This window comes from Pseudonaja textilis, chromosome 2 (genome assembly GCF_049901715.1).
Source record: "Pseudonaja textilis isolate UNSWEBS1 chromosome 2, rPseTex1.2, whole genome shotgun sequence".
In the NCBI taxonomy this organism is placed as follows: domain Eukaryota; kingdom Metazoa; phylum Chordata; class Lepidosauria; order Squamata; family Elapidae; genus Pseudonaja; species Pseudonaja textilis.
The window spans coordinates 55,978,046-55,999,073 of NC_141991.1; the positions used below are offsets into that span (position 1 = coordinate 55,978,046).

Sequence of the window (21,028 nt, forward strand, 5' to 3'; positions counted from 1 at the left end):
TTAAGCGCCTTCAAGTTAGTCTTGACTCCTGTTAACTGACCAGATAAGCCCTTGCAGCAGTGGTGGTATTCAAAAAATATTTACTACCGGTTCTGTGGGCGTGGCTTGGTGGGCAAGGTGTGGCTTGGTAGGTGTGGTGAGTATGGCTTGGTGGATATGGCAGGGGAAGGATACTGTAAAATCTCCATTCTCTCCCACCCCACTAATCTGCTTTCCAGCTCCATTCTCCTGTGCAGGACAACAAAAGAGGACCCAGACTATCAGCTAGGACTCCGATCAGCTGGGACTTGGGAGGCAGCGAATAGATGGGGGCAGGACCAACCAGAGGTGGTATTACCAGTTCTCCAAACCACTCAAAATTTCCACTAGGTTCTCCAGAACCTGTCAGAACTGGCTGAATACCAACTCTGCCCTGCAGTTTTATTGACAAGATTGTTTGGAAGTATGCCACTGCCTATTTCCTAGGATTGAAAGACAGTAACTGGCTCAAGGTCATGTAGCTGGTTTTATGACTAAAGCAAGACTAGACCTCACAGTCCTCCAGTTTCTAGGTTGGTACCTTAACCATTACATCCAACTGGGTCTCTTCTTAACATTGTCTCTTTCTTATGTTTCTCATTATGTTCACAACATCAATGGTAGTGCATAGTTTCCAATTTAGAAGTGATGGTAGGATGAACATGCTAGATAAACTGATATACTTACCGCAATTAAATTTATGTTATAAGCTTTCTACATTTTTTTTAAAGTTTCAGAAAGTTGCATTGCACAGTAGGCATTACGCAGTAGGCAGTAGCAACCATGGCATTTTGATCTATACAAATTCTTTTGATTACTATAAATTTTTACTTTTGATGAAATTGAGTAGTATTGCTGTATTAAGAATAGAAACTTTTTATCAGGTATAGAAAAATAGAATGATTTCTAAATGCTGATATCTCCATTTTCAGACCGGGAATGATTTTAAGCGCAGGAGTCATAGGTTTGTCACAAAAAGCATGTGCCATGGCCTTGTAATGACAACTTTATCCCTTACATATATTTGTGTGGTTTAGCAAATCATGTACAAAAAGAACACTATATGGTATGTTTTATTATTTGTCCCTGCCTATTCTCCCATTGATTCCCATGATTTGAGAATATCAAACTATCCATTGTTAAAGTCCTTATTATAATTTCAGTTTGAAGCTTCCATTTAAATTTTCTTTGTTGCATGCCAAAAATCATTCAGCTTTCTCTAATCTGCATATAATTAGCATGTTGATCAGCATGCTCTAAGTGCCTGCAAAAAAATGTTCACTGCAACTTGTTCAAATACTCACATGTAATTATGTTTATATAAAAGGATACAATGAAGATTGAAAGTAGATAATTAGTAAATAGACAGTCATATGTTAAAATGACATGCTATTTTCTGTTCTTTTACTTATATTTCATGGGTTAACTTATTTAATTATTGTTCATTATTTTCACTATATTATAGTAAACAGGGAGACCAGATCTTTGGATAATTGAAATCACTGCTTGCTTTACATACAGGGGGAAATTCCAGCTAAATAAGATGGAAATTTGAATGACTATAGTTTATACTGTGTTAATCTCAAGCACACAGACTCCCATAAAAGCACATGTAAAGCAGTCATGACTCAGTTTCCCTATGCCTGAATTTTTATAGCTAAACAAATCCAGCAGAAATTTTAGATGAAAATTGCATTTATTTTCATGTCTATTAGACTGAACCCTAATTAGTTTATACAGTGGAATGCCAATTTAAAAAAGCTATTTGAGACAAAGAACCAAGTTGGGGTTAGTGGGGTATATGTGTGTGTGATAATAAAACTTTCTATGTATTATTGCAACTCAGTGCAGATTGCAGTTGACTGAAAAAGTGTTCTAGACTTGCGCAATGATTTTCATGATTTCCATTGTTAGCAGTTCAGAGATATCCTTAAGCTTTCAGCAGTGAGTTAAAGTTAAGAGAGAGAGGGAGAGAGAGAGAATTATTTTCAGGATTTTAAAACTTCAGACAGAGAAGTCTGGAAAACCTAAAACTCTGCATGCCTCTCATGAACGTTCTACTTTCCTTCTCTGAATACAGAGATCAATCTTGGGCTGCGTGTTAAAGCCTCACTGTGAAGGACCATTCTCCTCTCTTACTTCAACCCAAAACAAAAGATACTTCAGGAGATACAATCATTGCTGCCTAGTTCCTTTTCCTAAAGCCTTACAATGGCCCTCAGTTCCTTTTTCTTTTTTTTTCCTCCCGCACATCTTTCTCTTTTATTTTCCCTTTTTCCCTTTTCTTTATGCCTCACTGAATCCATTAGAGGCTTTATATAGTCCACTATTCAAAAAAATAAATTTTCTGTGTGGAACCACTGACTGAGTCTTAACTGCTGGCAACAGGAGCTTAACTCCTTCTGATGGGACTATTTGCAGCAGCAGAAGATAAAAGATACACAGGCATGTTTCCTAAATGTTATGAGAATGTGCAGATGTTAGGTTTTATCAGCCCCATATGGTGTCAATTTTCTAGCTCTTTACTCTTTTTTAAATGGGAAAATAAGAAGCAACTGTCAAATCTGTGGTCCAGCTGTAGATGTCTTCACCACCCACTTTTTGCAATTCCTACTCAATGCATTTCCCATTTGCATCCATTATTGCTAGTCTAAAGATTTAAATCAAGCTATTAATATGCTATGGCTAGCCAATCTCTCCAGAAATTAACATCATATTTTTAACAAATACTAACATTCAGACATTCTTCCTAGAAGGAGATGGTCTGCAAATAACAATATTCTATTAAATAAATAATGTAAATCTATAGCGACACACAGTATGTGAAATTTATCAGTTTTTAAGGAACTACATTTATTATGTAAATTAGAAAGACTAGCTGATTTTTCAAACTTTAAAACAATCCACCAATAATATTCTTGTTTGCATATTATACTGATCATACTAATCATCCTTCCATCCATTATCCTTCTAAAGCAATAATGTTTCCTAAGAAACTTAATAACAAACTCTTATAGAAACATTTTTAGGATATATCTATATGTAAGGCAACATTAGTCTCTTTTCTTCCATTTTGTAAAACTTTCTATAGAAGTCAATGATTGATGAAGCAATGAACATCATCACAGTATGTTGCTCATAAAATTAAAACAAAATATTGATGTTTAAATTAGATCAGGGTTAAGTATTATGTAAAAAAAAGAAGAAGAAAAATTGAGAATACAAATTTGATTTGTACCATTCAAACATTAACAAAGCACTGTTTCATTATTAAAAAGAGTGCATGCTTGATAATATATATAAGAATCCTCACCCCAAAGCAGGATTTATTGGTGGTAACCAAAAGGTTTTTCAAGAAATAAAATTTCATATTCTGCCACACAACATCATTGAGCAGAAGACTATAGGGATTAATATAACTTTATTTTATTTTCTTGGAGGAATAATTTTAATGTAGATAATTTCTAAAAATATTTTTTTCTTATGTTCTGTAATATAATACTCATTGTCTCATTCAGGACAATGATATATACTGCCATATACATTTTCTAAATAAATAAACTTAACTCCCTCCATTTTATACCAACACTTCCCATTATACAATATCTTATCCCTACTTTTCTCTTTTTTTGCAAAACATTCCTGATTCTACCACATCCTTACACTAATGTATACATTGCTTAACCATTCAAACGTTTTCTTCCTCTTAAACCAATCTAACTTCATATATTTAGTATGAAATTCGATTCTAATTCTAAAAAAACCCACCTTTTTGTACTTGTCATTTAACTATATATCCATTCCACATTCATTAATTGCTTATTGGTTTTACCTCTTCTTTTACATAAAACTTATGTACCAATTCCTCATTTTCTACTTACCTTTATGTCTTTCCTGACACAGTCCACGTTCTTTTTCATACTGTATAATATAGTATGAAAAAGTATAGAACTAAGTTAAATACATACTTATAAACAATTGTTTTTGCTTTTTTCTGACAAATAGTTATTCCTTGTAACAAAATATTGCAGTAAATGTTATGAATTATCTTGCTACCAGTTTTGCATACCTTAAAATTTCTCCATTTTCTGTCTTCAGTAAATGTTCTACTAAAGTACAAAAAGTTCCTTGTAGTTTTTCACTATTTATGTATAACTTGGTTTAATCACTACATTACATTTACATTCCCTAAAAAACACAACTACCTTGGCCACTGAAACATTAATTTTAATTACATCATGCATCTAAGTTTCAAGTTCCCAATCACAAAACACAGTATGATCTGCATATCAAAGTACACATGTGTTCAAAATAATTTAACATCAGTGGTGGGATTCAAATTTTTTTTACTACCGGTTCTGTAGTGTGGCTTGATAGGCGTGGTGTGGCTTGGTGGGTGTGGCAGGGGAAGGATACTGTAACAGGATCCTCAAACTTGATAGCTTTAAGACTTGTGGACTTCAACTCCCAGAATCCCTCCTCCAATCATGTTAGCTAAGGAATTCTGGGAGATGAAGTCCACAACTTGCCAAGTTTGAAGACCTTTGCTGTAAAATCTCCATTCCCACCACTACAGGGGAAGGATACTGTAAAAAAAGAAAGCACCAGAGCTCATTGTAACAGCATTGCCAAAAAGGCATTAAGAGTTGTAAATCTAATCTTACGAAGCTTCTCCTCCAGAAATATCGACTTGCTAACTAGAGCATACAAAACTTTTGGCAGACCAATACTCGAATACAGCTCATCAGTCTGGAATCTGCACTGCATATCAGACATTAATACAATTGAGCGACTCCAGAAGTATTTCACAAGAAGAGTACTACACTTCTCTGCTCGCAATAGAATGCCCTATATCACCAGGCTTGAGATTTGGGGCTTGGACAACCTTGAACTACGCCGCCTATGGTTAGACTTAAGCGTAGCACACAAAATTATCTGCTACAATGTCCTACCAGTCAATGATTCAGCTTCAACCACAACAGTATAAGAGCACACAACAGATACAAACTCAATGTAAACCACTTCAAACTTGATTGCAGAAAGTACGATTTCAGCAACAGACTGGTCAATGCCTGGAATGCACTACCTGACTCTGTTGTTACATCCTCTAACCCCCACTTCTTTAACCTAAAACTACCTGGGACCTAAAACAGGCGGTAGGGAGATTCCTGGGAGGGGAGGAGAAAGATTGGCAGGGCCAGCCAGTTGTTGCAATTACCAGTTTGGCAAACCAGATGTTAAATTAACATCTGGTTCGCTTGAACCAGTGTGAGCTGGTAGCAGCCCCCCCAACCGTAACACATTTCCTTTTATTCTATTGCAAGCAGCTTCTACATCCTTTGATCATATACTCATCGTGTTCAAGAAGATTGCACAAATTGATTATAAGCAACAGTCACCTAAATGACTCCCTGAAGATTGCACAAATTGATTATAAACAACAGTCACCTAAATGACTCCCTGAAGCATCTGTAAAAATGATCATGTATTAGTAATGAAAAATTAGTGAGAACAGAGAGTTGAAAATGAGCAGTCTAAAATATTGCAGGATTTCTGAATACAGACAGATAATGCACTGGCACATGAAACACCAGATATAACTGTGATTTAAAAGAAATTGTAGATAATTAATATTGCAATGTCGGGGATAGTACAATAGAAAACAAAGAATTGGAAAACACCTGAAATATCAAGATCTAAAAAATCAAAGCTGAAAGATTATAAGTTAGCCATGGTGGTCCCAATGGTTCTCAACATACTGGGTGCCATATCAAAATATCTTGGACAGCCATTAGAAAATCTGGTCATTGACAAAATTTCTATCAGTCAATGAACAAAAGGTCACACTGCTTGGATACTACACATGTATACTATGCCGATACATTATAATATCCTAGGTTCTTGGGAAGAATTTAATGTGTATGAAGACCAGCATCAGCTAAAGAACTGGCAACTGTGAGTTCATATTTTTGTCTACATAAAAATAACCATTATTATTTATAAAAATAAAATCTGCAAAGCTATTTAATTCAGTACGGTACAGTGCAGATATGGTAATACTAATGAAATGGATCATTCCACATAGGTCCACCAGAAATTAATCTTCTTTTGGGAATTCCTTCCACATAAGTGAACATTAGTATGACTTTATCATTCTTATTAATTTTCCATTTAGCATACTCACACATACTTGCATTCCAGTGTATAATAAAAGGATTAAACCCTGTTGATTTTAAGCAATACAAAATTATTAACTACAATGTATTCTGGTCTTCACCCAGTGATGGGATTCATATTTTTTTTTTACTACCAGTTCTGTGGGCATGGCTTGGTGAGTGTGACAGGTGAAGGATATGTAAAATCTCCAGTCAGAGGTGGTATTTACTGGTTCTCCGAACTACTCAAAATTTCCACTACTGATTCTCCGGAACTGGTCAGAACCTACTGAATACCACCTCTGACTTCATCTGATGTGGAACTATCTCTTTGAGAGGAGAGAGGGAGGGAGGGAGGGAGGGAAAGAGAGGAGAAAAAGAGAGAGAGAGAGAATACACACTCACTACATTCTTAATACATGTATGTAAACATACGTACACAAACAAATATGCATCAGTTTTAAACCTATTTAAATATCAAGTCTTTCTCAAAAACATAATGGGAATTGTGATTATATGATATTACTGGTGCCCCTAAGGGGGAAAGATGCCCATAATTTAGACAAAATCCTTTTTGTAACAGTTGATGTCCTCATTCACTATCAAAGTGACCTCTGGACATGTTTTTCTGCTCTGCTTCTAAAGTACAGTTTTTGACTGTGTTGGCAAGAGCAGCTAGATTCTGGGATGCAAAGACAATTGGCACAAATGGGAGCAAATGCTAAAGAAGGTTTACTGAATAAAAATTAGAAGGGTTACAGAGGAAAAAGAAAGTATAGCAGGCTACAACTTTTCTGCCTGTCAGGAACTCCCTAAGTGATGGTGGATTGACCCATCCCCCCAACCCCCGTTGCTGCTGGCTGCTGCACAGGAGGTTCTAGGTTTTCAGATCTAACCTGAGATTCAAGGTATCTGGAAGCTTTTGCCATCTTTACATAAATATTCAAGGGACAGGAAGTACATACTTGATGGCATAAATTATCAATGGTCACAATTCTTTTCACACAAGACATCGATCCTAGCATGCTACGGCACATTCTCTCCTCTGCAGGTGCCACTTAGAGAGTTCATGTTGTTCACTTTATCTTAATTGTTGCAATATAGATTTTTTTTAAAAAAAAATACTTTATTGCTTTTGCTTTTGTTAGAGCAAAAATGATTAAATATGAAATGCAACCTGCTTGTTTAAGCAACAATTTCTGAGCATGGATATAGAGAAATGTATTTTACCTGTGCAAAGAGAGAGAAAGTGAAGCACACCACGGTTGCTTTTTACCATTTCTTCCAAAATAGCAATAGCACTTGGTTTACAGAGTCAGCATATTGCCCCTGACAATTTTGGGTCCTCATTTTACCTGCCTTGGAAGGATAGAAGGCTGAGTCAACCTTGAGTTGGTGAGATTTGAACTACCAAATTCAGGCAGCCAGCAGTTAGCAGAAGTAGCCTGCAGTACTCTAACCACTGTGCCACCATGGCTCAAAATATAATGATACTACATCCAGATTATGTCAAAGTGAGCAATCTGTTCCATTTGGGATAGCATACTTCAGTTTGTTGCAGGCTAACCACAACAATGCACTGCCTACTTTGCCTTCAACAGAGTCAGTGCCTTTCATGCACTCTAACAGCTTCTGCACTTTCCTTTAATCATCCATGCTGAAATTGCACAGTGGCTATAATTTTGCCTGTTATATAGAAGATTTCCAGACACTTCCTAGGTTAATAGAACATTGGTAAAATGTTACACTCCCTGACTTATTTAAGTAAAAAGAACAGCAATCAAATATCAGGATGGGGTGAATAGCTTGCTCAAGAAAATTAAAAACAGCAATAAAAAAAATCTGCTGGGCTTCAATCTAGCAAGCTTCTAACTGCTAAGCAAAGCTCACATATGTGTGTATAAGTACACTTGTGCGTGCACCCACATGTGAATGAATGCAGAAAAATAAGATATGTCTGAGAAGGCCTGCACATAGTATGGGAAACAATCAGCAACTTTTTTTTAGTAGAAAATATGAGAGGCCACACATATAGGGAAATGGAATCAAAATCACACAAAGTGTTAATACCACTTTATAATGGTAAGACCACACTTAAAATACTGCATCCAGTTTTGGTCACCATGATGTAAAAAAGATGGTAGGGCTTTAGAACACGGGTGTCAAACTCGCTGTATCACATTGCCATCACGTGACATTTCACAATTTTTTGCCATTTGCGAAGCTGGGATGGGTGTGGCCTGGGAGTGATACATCCAGCCCATGGGCCATCAATTTGATGCCCCTCCTCTAAAAAGAGTACAGAGAACAACAACAGATGATTAGGGGACTGTAGATTAAACAAATAAAGAACAGTTGCTGGAATTGAGTATGTCTAGTTTAATGAAAAGAAGGACTAGGGGTGACATGATAGCAGTGTTCCAATATCTCAGGGGCTGCCACAAAGAAGAGGGAGTCCAGCTATTCTCCAAAGCACCTGAGGGCAGGACAAGAAGCAATGGGTAGAAAATAATCAAGGAGAGAAGCAACCTAGAAGTAAGGAAAAATTTCCTGTTGGTTAGTACAGAAGTTGCCTCTAGAACTTGTGAATGCTCCAACACTGGAAGTTTTTAAGAAGACATTGGACAACCATTTGTCTGAAATGGTATAGGGTTTCCTGCCTGAGCAGGACTAAAAGACCTCCAAGGTCCTTTCCAACTCTGTTATTCTGTCCAAAGGAGACTAGCTGGTGTGCAGACCAAGTGTTTGAATATGATATAAGCTGATACGAACACATATAAACATGATAGCACAATGAATATGATTATATGTCCTAAAATAGTAAATGATGAATGAAATTTTACTAATTTTAAAACTGCCCCCTGAATTTAACCATCATGGTTTATTGAAAATCACTGAAATTATCTTCTTGTAAAACTATATGCTCCAGAACTTGAGTAAGCCTAATTTATATATCATGAAAGTATTTATTTACAGTTATGAACAAAATGTACAACTTTATTTTTTTAAATTTTATCTGAGAAAGGAAAAGACTGAAATGAAATTAATTAGGAATGTGGTATCACTGTAGAATACAAAAGTGTGGCTTGGTTTGATACTTATTTGTAGAATAAGCATCATTCAGACAATAAAGCTAAACCAGTATACTATGGCTCAATTTTACCCATTATACTAAGCCAGAGGCAAACCAATGTGATGAAAATAGCAGGCACATAGGTATGAAATTTAAAATTAGGACTTAACTAAATCATAGCTAAATCATTATAAACATAAAATTTGCACATGTGATTAATCAAACTATAGCCTTAACTGTTAATGCTTTTTTCTTCAGCATGGTCTTCCTGGCCACATCTTGTAAGCAGGCTTGAGAAAGAATATCTAAAGTAGGAACTAAGCAGGAAGATTAAGAACTTCCTTACTTGAATAGTAAAACAAGTGAACAACCTGTGATTATTATTATTTTCTTCCTATAACTGTGTTGAAATGAAACTGCAAGTCCCTGAATACACACACACACACACACACACACACAATATATGGGACCCACTTAGCTTTTTAGCTGCAGCATGCCAGATAATAGAAATCTGATTTCTTCATAGCTTCCAAATTAGAATTTCTCTAATTCCCTTAGCCAATAGGATTTGAAGTCCACGATATATGTAGAACACCAAGTTAAGGAAAGCTTTTTATAAAAAGAACAACAGCTATAAATATTATTGGTGGCAAAGTTGTCTTTTAGAACAGCTTCTATTAAACTGTTTGCTGCACATCTACTTAGAATTCTTTAAATGGACACTAAATCTGCAAAATACTGCATTAAAATCAAAAGCTGTCGATGATTAATATCAAAGCAACACTTTCTTTATAAAAATGGAAACCATGAAGATAAATCATTGTAACTGGAAGATTAAAACATGAATATTTCATAAGAATACATTTTCTTCTGCTGTTTGTTCATGATATTTTAATTAAGGCCCTTTAGCAATTAATGGGTAAACCAGTGTTTTTCGAATTTGGCAACTTTAAAGATGTATGGACTTCAAATCCCATAATTTCCTAGATAGGTTTACTGGATTGGCAAATCCCTCAAAACATGCTTCTTCCAACACACTTGAGCCCAGGCAAACAGAGAGCCTGAGAGACAGTTACCCTATATGCAAGATGCAGGTCCATTCTCCCGCAGGCTTATTTATATTTATGATTAAACTATTCAAATTGTTGCTTTGTTTCTTTTATTCACGCTTGCCCAGAGTCACATCTGTGAAATGGGCAGTTTTATAAATTTGATGAATTAAATAAATAAACATATAAACAAATTTAAAACTATGTTCCATTCATTTGCTATGGACTTCATTATTAAACATGCAATGAAACTAGAAACTGACAGGGAAAAAAACTACAGAGACAAGTTGCAGGTACTTACAGGAGGTGATATTCAGCAGCTTCTGACCAGTTCTGGAGAACTGGTAGCAGAAATTTTGAGTAGTTTGGAAAACTACTATGACTACCATTAAGTGTCGTACCTTATGATTCTCGACTCTTGACGGATGTATCTTTTCTTTTATGTATTCTGAGAGTATTTACACCAAGACAAATTCCTTGTGTGTCCAATCAAATACTTATTTGGCCAATAAAGTATTCTATTCTAACCAGCAAACACCACCTCTGACAGGCCCTGCCCCCATCTATCCTCTGTCTCCCAAGTCCCAGCTGATTGGCTGGCTCTTCTTTTGTTGCCCTGCACAGGAGAATGGAGCTGGAAAGAAGGTTAGTGGGGTCGGGAGTCCATTACGTTCTAGGTTTTCCAACTGAGATGCAAGACCAGAGATATAAGGGAGGGGATTTTGAGATTCTGAAAATAATAGCACTTATATACTGCTTCATACTGCTTTACAGCACTCTCTAAGCGGTTTAGAGTCACCACATTGCTCCCAACAATCGGTCCTCATTTTACCAACTTTGGAAAGATGAAAGGCTAAGTCAACCTTGAGCTGGTCTGGCTCGAACTTCTAGCAATGGGCAGAGTCAGTCTGCAATACTGCATTCTAACCACTCTGCCACCAGGGCTCTTCTGATAGCATATTTAATCAGGAATTAAAGCTTATTGGCTAAACACACATTTTTCCTGATTAGGCCTCAGAAAAGTCTTTGAAATGTCTTGGTAGGCAGCATAGAGAATAATGATTCAGTTAAACTATTAATCAGAAATGACAAACTAAACTCCAGATATTAGATCACCATGCCTTAAATACATAATAAAGTAGGTATATAAATGTTTGCTCTATAACTGAAAGAACTTTCAATTTCACCTTCTTAATTTTTGAAATTGAAAGAATAAATAGAAGAAAGTGATGGGACCTAGTGCATAAAGTCTGCACTCTCACAAAGCATTTGTTTGCAGAATTAACTCACCCTGAGTTCACATATATTTATGGAAGGATAATGCACCTAAATGGGCTGATTTGTACGAAATGCTAAGCCACACATACAAAAAATTAAATTTCTTTTTACACACCATGCAAATGCAGCCAGTAGGATATCTTAACCAATCTATGCAAACAGCCGGAAGATGAAAACATAAAAATAACCGCTCTTGCTATTGGTTATTTCAGTGTACGACTGTTCCCAATCTCAATGGGCTTGTTGAAATTATGTAAAATTATTCTGGTTTGCTTTTGCTTCATCCCTGTGGGTTCCTTTTCAGTCAAAAATATCTTCTTATGAAACCGTACTGTATAAGCAATGCAGTTCATTGCACTTAATCCAAAGGAAGTTGGTAATGCTCTATACCAGTTGTTTCTTAGGAGTATGGTCCTCAGGCCCATAGGTCCCCTAAGACCTCCTTAGAGTTCCACAAAATCAAAATTGTTTGTGAGATGTTGAAGGGGCCTGTAAAATTTTAAAATGTCTTCATTATTATTTATTTGTTAAAAATAATGCTTTCATGAAAATTGTTTTATTTATATTAATATCTAATGGCTTTACTATTATTTTTAAATGATTCAATATATAAATATTAAAATACACCAATTTTAATTTTTAATACAGGCCACCCTCAATTTATAACTGGAATTGAGCCTGGAATTAGAGTTACAAGTTGTGCCAGTGTTAATTGAGTAGTCATGTGACCATGCCAATTTTACATCCTTTTTTGCAGTAATTGTGAAGAGAACACTGTGGTATTTTAGCAAACCATTTTCTACAATGGGTGTTGTTGTTTTTTGTTAGAAATTAGAGATAATGTTGGTTTCTGGCAAAAACAAGTTGTAAATTGTGGTCATATATCTATGAGATACTGCAAACAGCCATAAACATGGACTGATTGCTGAGCATCTCACAAAGGTGAGGCGGATTTCTGGCCATCATAACTTTGAATCTGGGTCATAAGTAGATTTTGGGAGGCATGAACTGTTGCTAAGCAATCAGTCATAAATTGAGGATTGCTGTATAGTAAATATAGATAAATGTAGCCCATGCCAACAAAAGCCTTTTGGGGTACCTTCCTAATTTTTAAAATAAGGGGTCCTTAGATTAAAAAAAAAGTTTAGAAAACACTTCTCTGCACCAATAACTACAGTAAAAACACTATATTTTATTTCTCTCAAGTATAAACTGAAGGTAAATATTAGTTTAATTCTGATACACATACATATGCATATTCAGTCAAAGGACATATACATTTTCTTTGCTTTCAGAACTCAGGGCAGGTTACATAGCATTCTTCAAGTCATAGTATTTGGCCTAAAATCACTTGGAAAGTTTTTGACTGTAGCTTTCTCAGATTTAAGTTTCATTGATTTAACGCTAAGTTTTCCCAACCCTAATCCAACCTCTTAACATCAATAACACAGAGATACTCAAAATCATTGCAATGGACCTTTCTGGCTATACTGGACTTTCATATGCTCTATATTCTAAAAGGTAGAATGTATGTAGGGAAAGGATTGCAAATTGCTGCAACTCATTGTGATTCTGCACTATTTCAAATGACATTGATTACAGAATGCCTCTAACCTGCTTTTCATCTGTAGGGAATAATTTATATTGATTTTGTTAAAGCAACAAGCCAAAACCTAGCAGATATCATTTTGATTAAAGCTAGCCCTTGTGCAGAACATCTTAAATCTTTAAATTACATCAATCCCACTGATGACTAACTGCATAGTCCTAATCTAACTTCACTCCTAGTTTATATCATAGCTTGCCTGAGTGAGCAACTAAAGAAAGCTAAGAATGAGATGCCTAGAAAAAGCCATGCTTAGCTTTTCCTCAGAGGACAAGCCAGAATTTTTGGATTAATCATCATCATCAAGCAATCAGAAGAGATATTTTAGTCCTTGATTAGCTGATTACACTGACAGGACAGAGAAATAGAGCTGGAAGAGATCAGCTGAGCCATGTGAATTAGCATATACCTCATTCATAGTTAGGCTCCTTCATATCTTGGATTACCATGATGTGCAAAAACAAATGTTTACAATTTACTCCTTTTTGTTGGAGTGGTTAAAGAAAAAGAAACATTATTGAAAATACCTATTCTAAAAATTGATTCACCCAGTTTCTTGTTAATATTTTAATCCATGGAATGTCACATTTGTTGAAGGAGCTCAGACAGATCACCAGTGTTTTAATAATACATAGAAGAAAGCTGATCTTGTGGAAAATTCATGAATATTCCTCAGCACTTATAAATAAAAGAAAGAGTGTCCAGACTATATTATGCAACATAAATTGTAGCACATATGGTTTTTACCTTGCCAGTTGACTTTGTACCTTTCCAAATGCAAAAGTAACAGATAGTCCAGGCAGCCAGAAGACATAGTGCCAGTTCCCAGCGGAGATTCCCAATGTGTTCAATACCATCTGATATAGCCAACACTCTTCGTCTAAAAATGATATAAATAAACATCAGTGCTACAACTTTAATGCAGAAGCTACACTTGCCAGAAATCTGCCAATCTGTTAAGAGTAATTGATATTTATTATTGTTATTATAATAAGTTCCCTCAAACTTGGCAACTTTAATACTTATGGACTTCAACTCCCAGAATTTCTCAGCTAGCATTGTTAAGTTTGGACACCTCTGATCTAGTGCTTAAGGCACCAGGCTAGAAACCAAGAAACTGTGACTTCTAGTCCCACTTTATGCATGAAATTGGGTGATTTTAGGCCAGTCAGCCCACAAGCAGGTTAGTTCAGTTCTTATTGCAACCAATGAATAATACTTGATCTGGAGAAAAAACATTTGTAGAAAAAAATGCTAGGAAAATAGTTGCTATTGATATTTATTAGTGTTGCAGGGTAACCTCTAAAGATTGCATACAATTTTAAATAGCTAATATTAAGAGTAGGCACAAAGAAAAATCTAAATTAATCAATAATGTATGTTCTGCAAACCTCATTTACAAACCAGAATGTCACATAAATAACAAACCAAAATAAAAGTCTTGTCTATCAAGGATAGCCAGTTCTGCTGCAGATCTCCCAAATTGTATATCTGCTAAATACAACTTCCAATCCTAAGAACAAAGGGTTTAAAATTTCATAATTTTTAAAATTATTTCCATTACAATTAACACATGCAGGACAATGTGTCATTGGATTTGTGTAATTGGAATATATGGAAGAAGAAAGCCTTTACTTATAGAATGTAAAAGCCATTTTCCTATCAGGTACAATACAGCTTCAGTAAATCCTTTATCTCAGTGGCCTTTAGAGATTGGCTCTAAATTCATTGCAGCAACCTAATCAAACTGTTTCTGAGCATCTATGGACACCAGCTCACCTATTTAAATCCGTATTTTTCCCAGTAATACCCATTCTAACAAGTGAATTTGATCACTACTAAAATCACATGTTCAGTCTTATTCGAATTAATTCAAGAAAGTTTACTAATTATATCAAAATGAGTGTAACTATGAATGCTCAAAGCAAAAATAAACTACATAAAGTTCCCTGAAATAAAATGTATGTAACCAGACCCAACCTATATTTAAGAAATATTGAGTTAAAGAAATCAGGTAGCTTCTGTTAACCTCAAATTGTGTGAGCATATTTCATATGCTACCATACAGTTTTGCCTAGGGCATAGTGTCTTCTGTCAGGCAGCTCTGGTTTACTAGCAGTGAAAGAAACTGCAGGTTTTGGTTCTTCTGTCATACTAAATAAACCATGAAAAGCAACAACAAACAATTCTCATTGGAAGAGAAATACAGACAGAATGAATCAATTCTAACTTTCTTAGCATCTCCAGAATGTTATACTTTTTTAAAAAGTTGAAAATCTTACATTAATCCAAACCATGAAGAGAAAAGTAGTCATCCATTTAGTCTGCTGTTTGCCTACAATGGAATTTAATCCCTCCACATGCCATTATTACTGGAAAACAACAATTTAAATTGTTTCTTTTTTTTTGAAAATTTTATTGATTTTAAAAACAAACATAAACAAACAAAACATAAAACATTAAAACATAAAATATCTTTTTTGAAAGCAGCTTGATCCCGGGTTACATCTCTTCATACAGACACAAATTCAAGTTCATGCTCATTTTTATATACCATTCCATATCTCATTACCATTCTACATTTTCTATATAGCTTCTCCCCTCTTTTAACTTTCTTAATTTTATTTTATTTATTTCATCTCGATTCAAATCATTATACTTATATTCTTTGTCTGTCCTGTTTCAGCTGTCTATTATCTTTTCTCATTAAACAAAATTTATCCTGTAATCACTGATTGGATTATGATGCCTTTATATCTTTCCCCTAAAATTATAACACTTAATATAGTACATAACTTCCGTTCGGATTCTGCTTGGTACATTCTAAAATTACACAGTGTATTTTTAAAAAAGAAAAAATTATAAATATATAATATAATTAAAACAACAATCCATACCAATTCAATTCTATCGTTAATATTAATATTCATTTAACTCTTAAACATTTTACACATTTCTTTTCAAATAGGTATCATACTTCTATGGGAACACTTATAAACTTTCCCTAGTTACTTCCCCCCCCCCACTTCACTTATATTTTATAAAACATTGAATAATTAAAATGTTCCCATTCCTTCCTAATTCAATTCTCTCATTTATTTCATTTATTTTGTTCACAAAAGTTTCACTGAATTACACTGACTATTTTATCCCACTTCTTAATCATATGTTGTTTCCAATTTTCTAACATTATTTCTAATACAAATATAACAATACAATCTTATGTACCTTTGCAGAATCGCTTTTTCAGTTAAATTTTTACTCATTATATCTGAATAAGTCCTGTTTCTTTTTACATCTTGCTTCAAACCGTTGTAACTTCTCTTCCATTCCTCCCTCCCTTGCTTCTCTTTCCCCTTTTTACCCCCTTGTCTCTCCACCTCCATTTCCCTCTTCTGTATTCCCCTTTTCTGTTGCTTTCTAACATTATTTCCCCTTGCACATTATTTTTCCCTTTTTTGGCTGTTTTTTTAGGTCTTAAATTCTCCACTCTCTTTCCCCCCTTTCCCATTTCTTCCCCAGATAAAGTTACTTGTTCATCAAAGATGGCTTCTTCTTTGTCCCAATCTTCTTGTTGCGCAGTCTTTTCTTGTAGCTTCTCATAGGTACAGATCGCCATTTCTAAAAATTGAAAAATGGAGCCAAAAGAGCCCTTCCCTTCTTGTTCCTCTTCTTTATATCTTTTAAATTCCATTTTCAGTTCATCCACAAGTGATGCCATTGTAGAATTTTTTTAAACAACCACCCAATTGTTTTTAGTCATTCAAATATAATTTCCAGAAGTCCCAAAGTCACCAAGCAATCCAAATACACACAAGCTGTTTCTTTTAACACTTTCTTCTTTTTTCACTTTCTCTTCCTGGGGTTACTATTTAGTTGCAAAGTTCCAGTTAAAATGTATCTTTTAGAAGTCTTGTTTAGATTTAACTTTAGATTCTTTTGAATTCCAGGCAGCCTCCTCCTTCCAAATCCTGCTCTTATTCTTTTCCTCTCCCTTCCCACTTATAGCAAAAAAAGGATTTTTTAATATTCAGAAATCTTTATTGTCCCCTTGGCATTTAATTATATTTCCAGTTTAATTATCTATTGGTGCCAAAGCGGGTTTTTCCAATTTCTCATTCATCTCTCTTCACTGTCACCGTAAGGAAGGAGAGTGAAAAAAAAAACTTTCCCTTTTCACTTTCATTTGCTGCTTCCAAATCTTCTTTGGGAGCGATGTATCTTTTATAAAATTTAAATTCCAGGATACCTTAGTTGTTGCTTCTTATCCAGGTCAGTCAAAACTTTCACTTCTTAATGTCCTCCTGCACTTTCTTTTCTGGATGAGTCCTTCTTTGAGGTGGCCATTTCTGACCACCACTCTTACTGCCTTCGGGAAAGGGAGTTTAGCCAGCTGGGGAGGAAAGATACGGCTTTCCTCGATCCTGCTGGGATCTCTCCCCTCTTCACTACCTCTACAGGGTGGCTTAGCCCCAAAGCCAAACTGGCTCGGGGCGCTCCAGCAGCGAGCCCAGGCAGAAACCATGCACGATCATGGATTCCTGCCTGCCGCCGAAGCCCTGCAAACCGGAAGTGTCAAAAATTTAAATTGTTTCTATAAACAGACTGGCACTAAAATACTAGTGAAGGTCATAGTTATTTTGTAGCATTTAATAGTTCTGTTCCCCTGTTTTGGACTAAAGTTTCTGGATTATTTTTCCCCATGTATAATAGGATCTTATCAATACGAATAACAATATGAATACAAAAAGGCTCTCAAAGGAAGAGCAAACTGGTTTATAAAAAGACTCTGATCAAAGATGCTATGAGCTCTGAGCCTATCAAACTTGTTTTCTGATAGCAATTGTTTTAAATTTTTAATTATTATTTTCAGAAAAAACTCAAAGCCGGGAACATACATAATACTACTTCCTCCTGCTATTTTCCCACAACAGCAACTCTGTGAGCTGGGTTGGGAACGCTGACTAGGAATAATTTAGATCAGTCTATATTCTAAGCAAAAGATTGGATTTATCATCACTAGTACTGGTGCCCCAAAGACATCTACTACAGTACTATACATACTACCTGGAGTTTCCTGTAAAACTCATTTAAAAACTCCACTTGAATAGCATCAGATCAGCGTATCCAAAAGCTCACTTTCACTGAATGCTATGTGCAAAGTCCTGCTTGAATTCTTACCATAAAGCAATATAATCTGCTATTTAAAGCCATTCTCAACATTACCCTTAATATGGTCAAGTACAGAGGTGGTATTTAGCAGGTATCTGATCAGCTCTGGTATCTGATCAGCTCTGGAGAACCGGTAGCAGAAATTTTGAGTAGTTCGGAGAACTGGCAAATACCACCTCTGACTGGAGATTTTATAGTATCCTTCCCCTGCCACGCCCACCAAGGCACGGCCACAGAACTGGTAGTAAAAAAATTTGATCAAGTACAATACGGATATACATTTAGTCCCATCTGTGCAGGAGTTTAAGAAAACAATCAAAATAATTTTGATATCATTTTATTATTCATGTTGTTCAAAGCAACCTGAAAAGATAAGTTTCTTTGTTAGCATAGCTGTTGGCTGATTTTCCTCCATGATTATTAGAGTTTGAAGATATAATCCTGAAAAACAGTTTAAACAGATAATTACTTAAACAATTGTATTAAATAAATAGAGAGCCCATTTAGTGTAACGGTTAAGGCCCTAGAAACCATGAGTTCTAGTCCTTCTTTAGGCATAAATTAATTAGGTATCCTTGAACCAGTCCCTCTTTCTCATCAGCCCTAGGAAGCAGATAAGGGCAAACCAATTTCATAAAACTTTGCCAAGAAAACTGCAGAGACCAATCCAGGCAGTTGCTAAGAGCCAACAATGAATCAAAGGCACACACATGTTAAATAAATAGCTTTAATTGGGAAAACATTTCATAACCTATTATACTGAATAAATTAAACTTTATGAGGCAGAATTCTGAAAATTGCATTCTTCAATACTTTTGGAAGATAATAAACATTAGACTACAATACATTTGGAAGGCAAAAATTGAAGAGAGAGCTGATAATGGAAAATTAAGAGCCTTTAGAAACATCATTGGTTGAAAATATTTATATGAAATTATTATAGCTTATCCTTTTAGAAATGTTAAGGTATATTTTCCTCATTTCTTAGAAGTATGTTTATTTGGGATAATGCAATTTCATTTTCATTGCATTTCCCATGGACTTTCAGTGAGTGAATTTTCCTGGGAAAGAGATTCTTTTACAAGGCTCTCTAGCATGTAGGGCTGTTGCACGCTCCTGAATAGCAAGAGATTTAATCACTGCCAGCATTTCATAAAAAGCAATGTACCAGAGTACTTACTGCGTTGCTTTATAGTTTGGGGAAGCAAAAGAATGAATTCATTTATTTGGAAAAGACCTGTTGTGTCAGTTAACCATTTCATAGCTGTCTGCATGATGGTTTGTCCTTGCAAAGAATCAAGAGATGAAGTCTTTAGAAGATAGGGTTTTTTACCTAAAGTGTTTCATCAAACATCCTAGAGATTCTTCTTTCTAAATTATGTAATAAAAAGATAGAAGTACCTTTTAAAAATTCTGAGTGTCTTATCTTCAATGGATATGGAGAAAACAATTAGTTTCCCTATTTTTCTTGCCACAGTATTCTGACAGCATTTAAACATGTTTGTCTTATCTCTATAGTCATTTTTTTTGCCAATTTTTTTTCAGCATTTCTTCGTATCAGTGGTGGGGTTCAAAAATTTTTACTACTGATTCTGTGGATGTGGCTTGGTGAGCGTGGCAGGAAAAAGATATTGTAAAATCTCCAGTCAGACGTGGTATTTGCCAGTTCTCCGAACTACTCAAAATTTCCGCTACCGGTTCTCCAGAACTGGTCAGAACCTGCTGAATACCACCTCTGCTTCATATGTTTTTGTTTTAGAAAAACCATTTGATCTGCCCTGTAACTTTGTTCTGACTTCTTTCAATGGCTTGGTTTGAACATTGCTTTTACATTTTCAGCCCAATAGCATCACCTGGTTGTTACCCAAGTAAATGGGTTCCTAAAATTTCCTCCTAAGTGGCTCAATATTTGCTCAGCCACAATAGTTAGGTCAACCTGAGGCCAACAAAAACTATAACAAAAAGAAAAGCCAGTACTTTTAAGCACTAGAAGGCGGCAAGCAGGATGCTGGTTTGTCTCAGAAAGAGCCTCAGTTTGGAAGAAAATGGAAATACTACAGAATAAAATGATATTATAATGATCCAAGCTGATAGAGATTATAGCTTCCATACAAGCTCTCTTATTAAAGGATGCAAACATTTATCTCTCTAACTACATCACTGATCTTGGTACAAAAGATAATAAATTTGGAAGCTTTTTGCTAAATAAAGGGAAAAAGCAGGAAATCCTCTCAACATTTTTTAGAATTTCCAGTCAAGCCTATAGGAATCATGTTGAATTTCATTAATTATTTTTATAATTACCAATTCATTCTACAGTGGTGCTTAAAACTTTTGATGCCTTCTTTTTAAAATTTTGATATTTCTGCATAGATATGAAATAAAATGTGAAATGCATTGGAAAGCATTGGGAAATAAAACCAAGGAAACCTGGAGCTCCGCTGGACAAAGACAAAGAGTGGATCTTACCAACCACAGATAGGATATATCTCAATCTTTGGCCATCTGGCCAATGTGGTCAAAGTCCTGACAGAGTGCCTGGAGGTTATGTGGGTCTGGAAGGGACTGAACAGATTCAGACTCAATAGCACTTAGATCTATATACCACTTCACAGTGCTTTATAGCCCTAACTAAGCAGTTTACAGAGTCAGCATATTGTTCCCAACAATCTGGGTC

The 21,028-nt window shown here is 35.3% G+C and overlaps 1 protein-coding gene across 4 annotated transcripts in view; it reads right to left on the reverse strand.

The window, feature by feature from the left end:
• The window catches only part of SLC6A11 (solute carrier family 6 member 11), a 112,045-nt gene that overhangs the window by 67,840 nt on the left and 23,177 nt on the right, over positions 1-21,028 (reverse strand). For all 4 annotated transcript variants that reach the window (XM_087923942.1, XM_087923943.1, XM_087923944.1 and 1 more), the window contains exon 6: positions 13,927-14,059. In XM_087923942.1, coding sequence (XP_087780068.1) covers positions 13,927-14,059 — 133 coding nt within the window. The remainder of the gene's footprint in view (positions 1-13,926; positions 14,060-21,028) is intronic.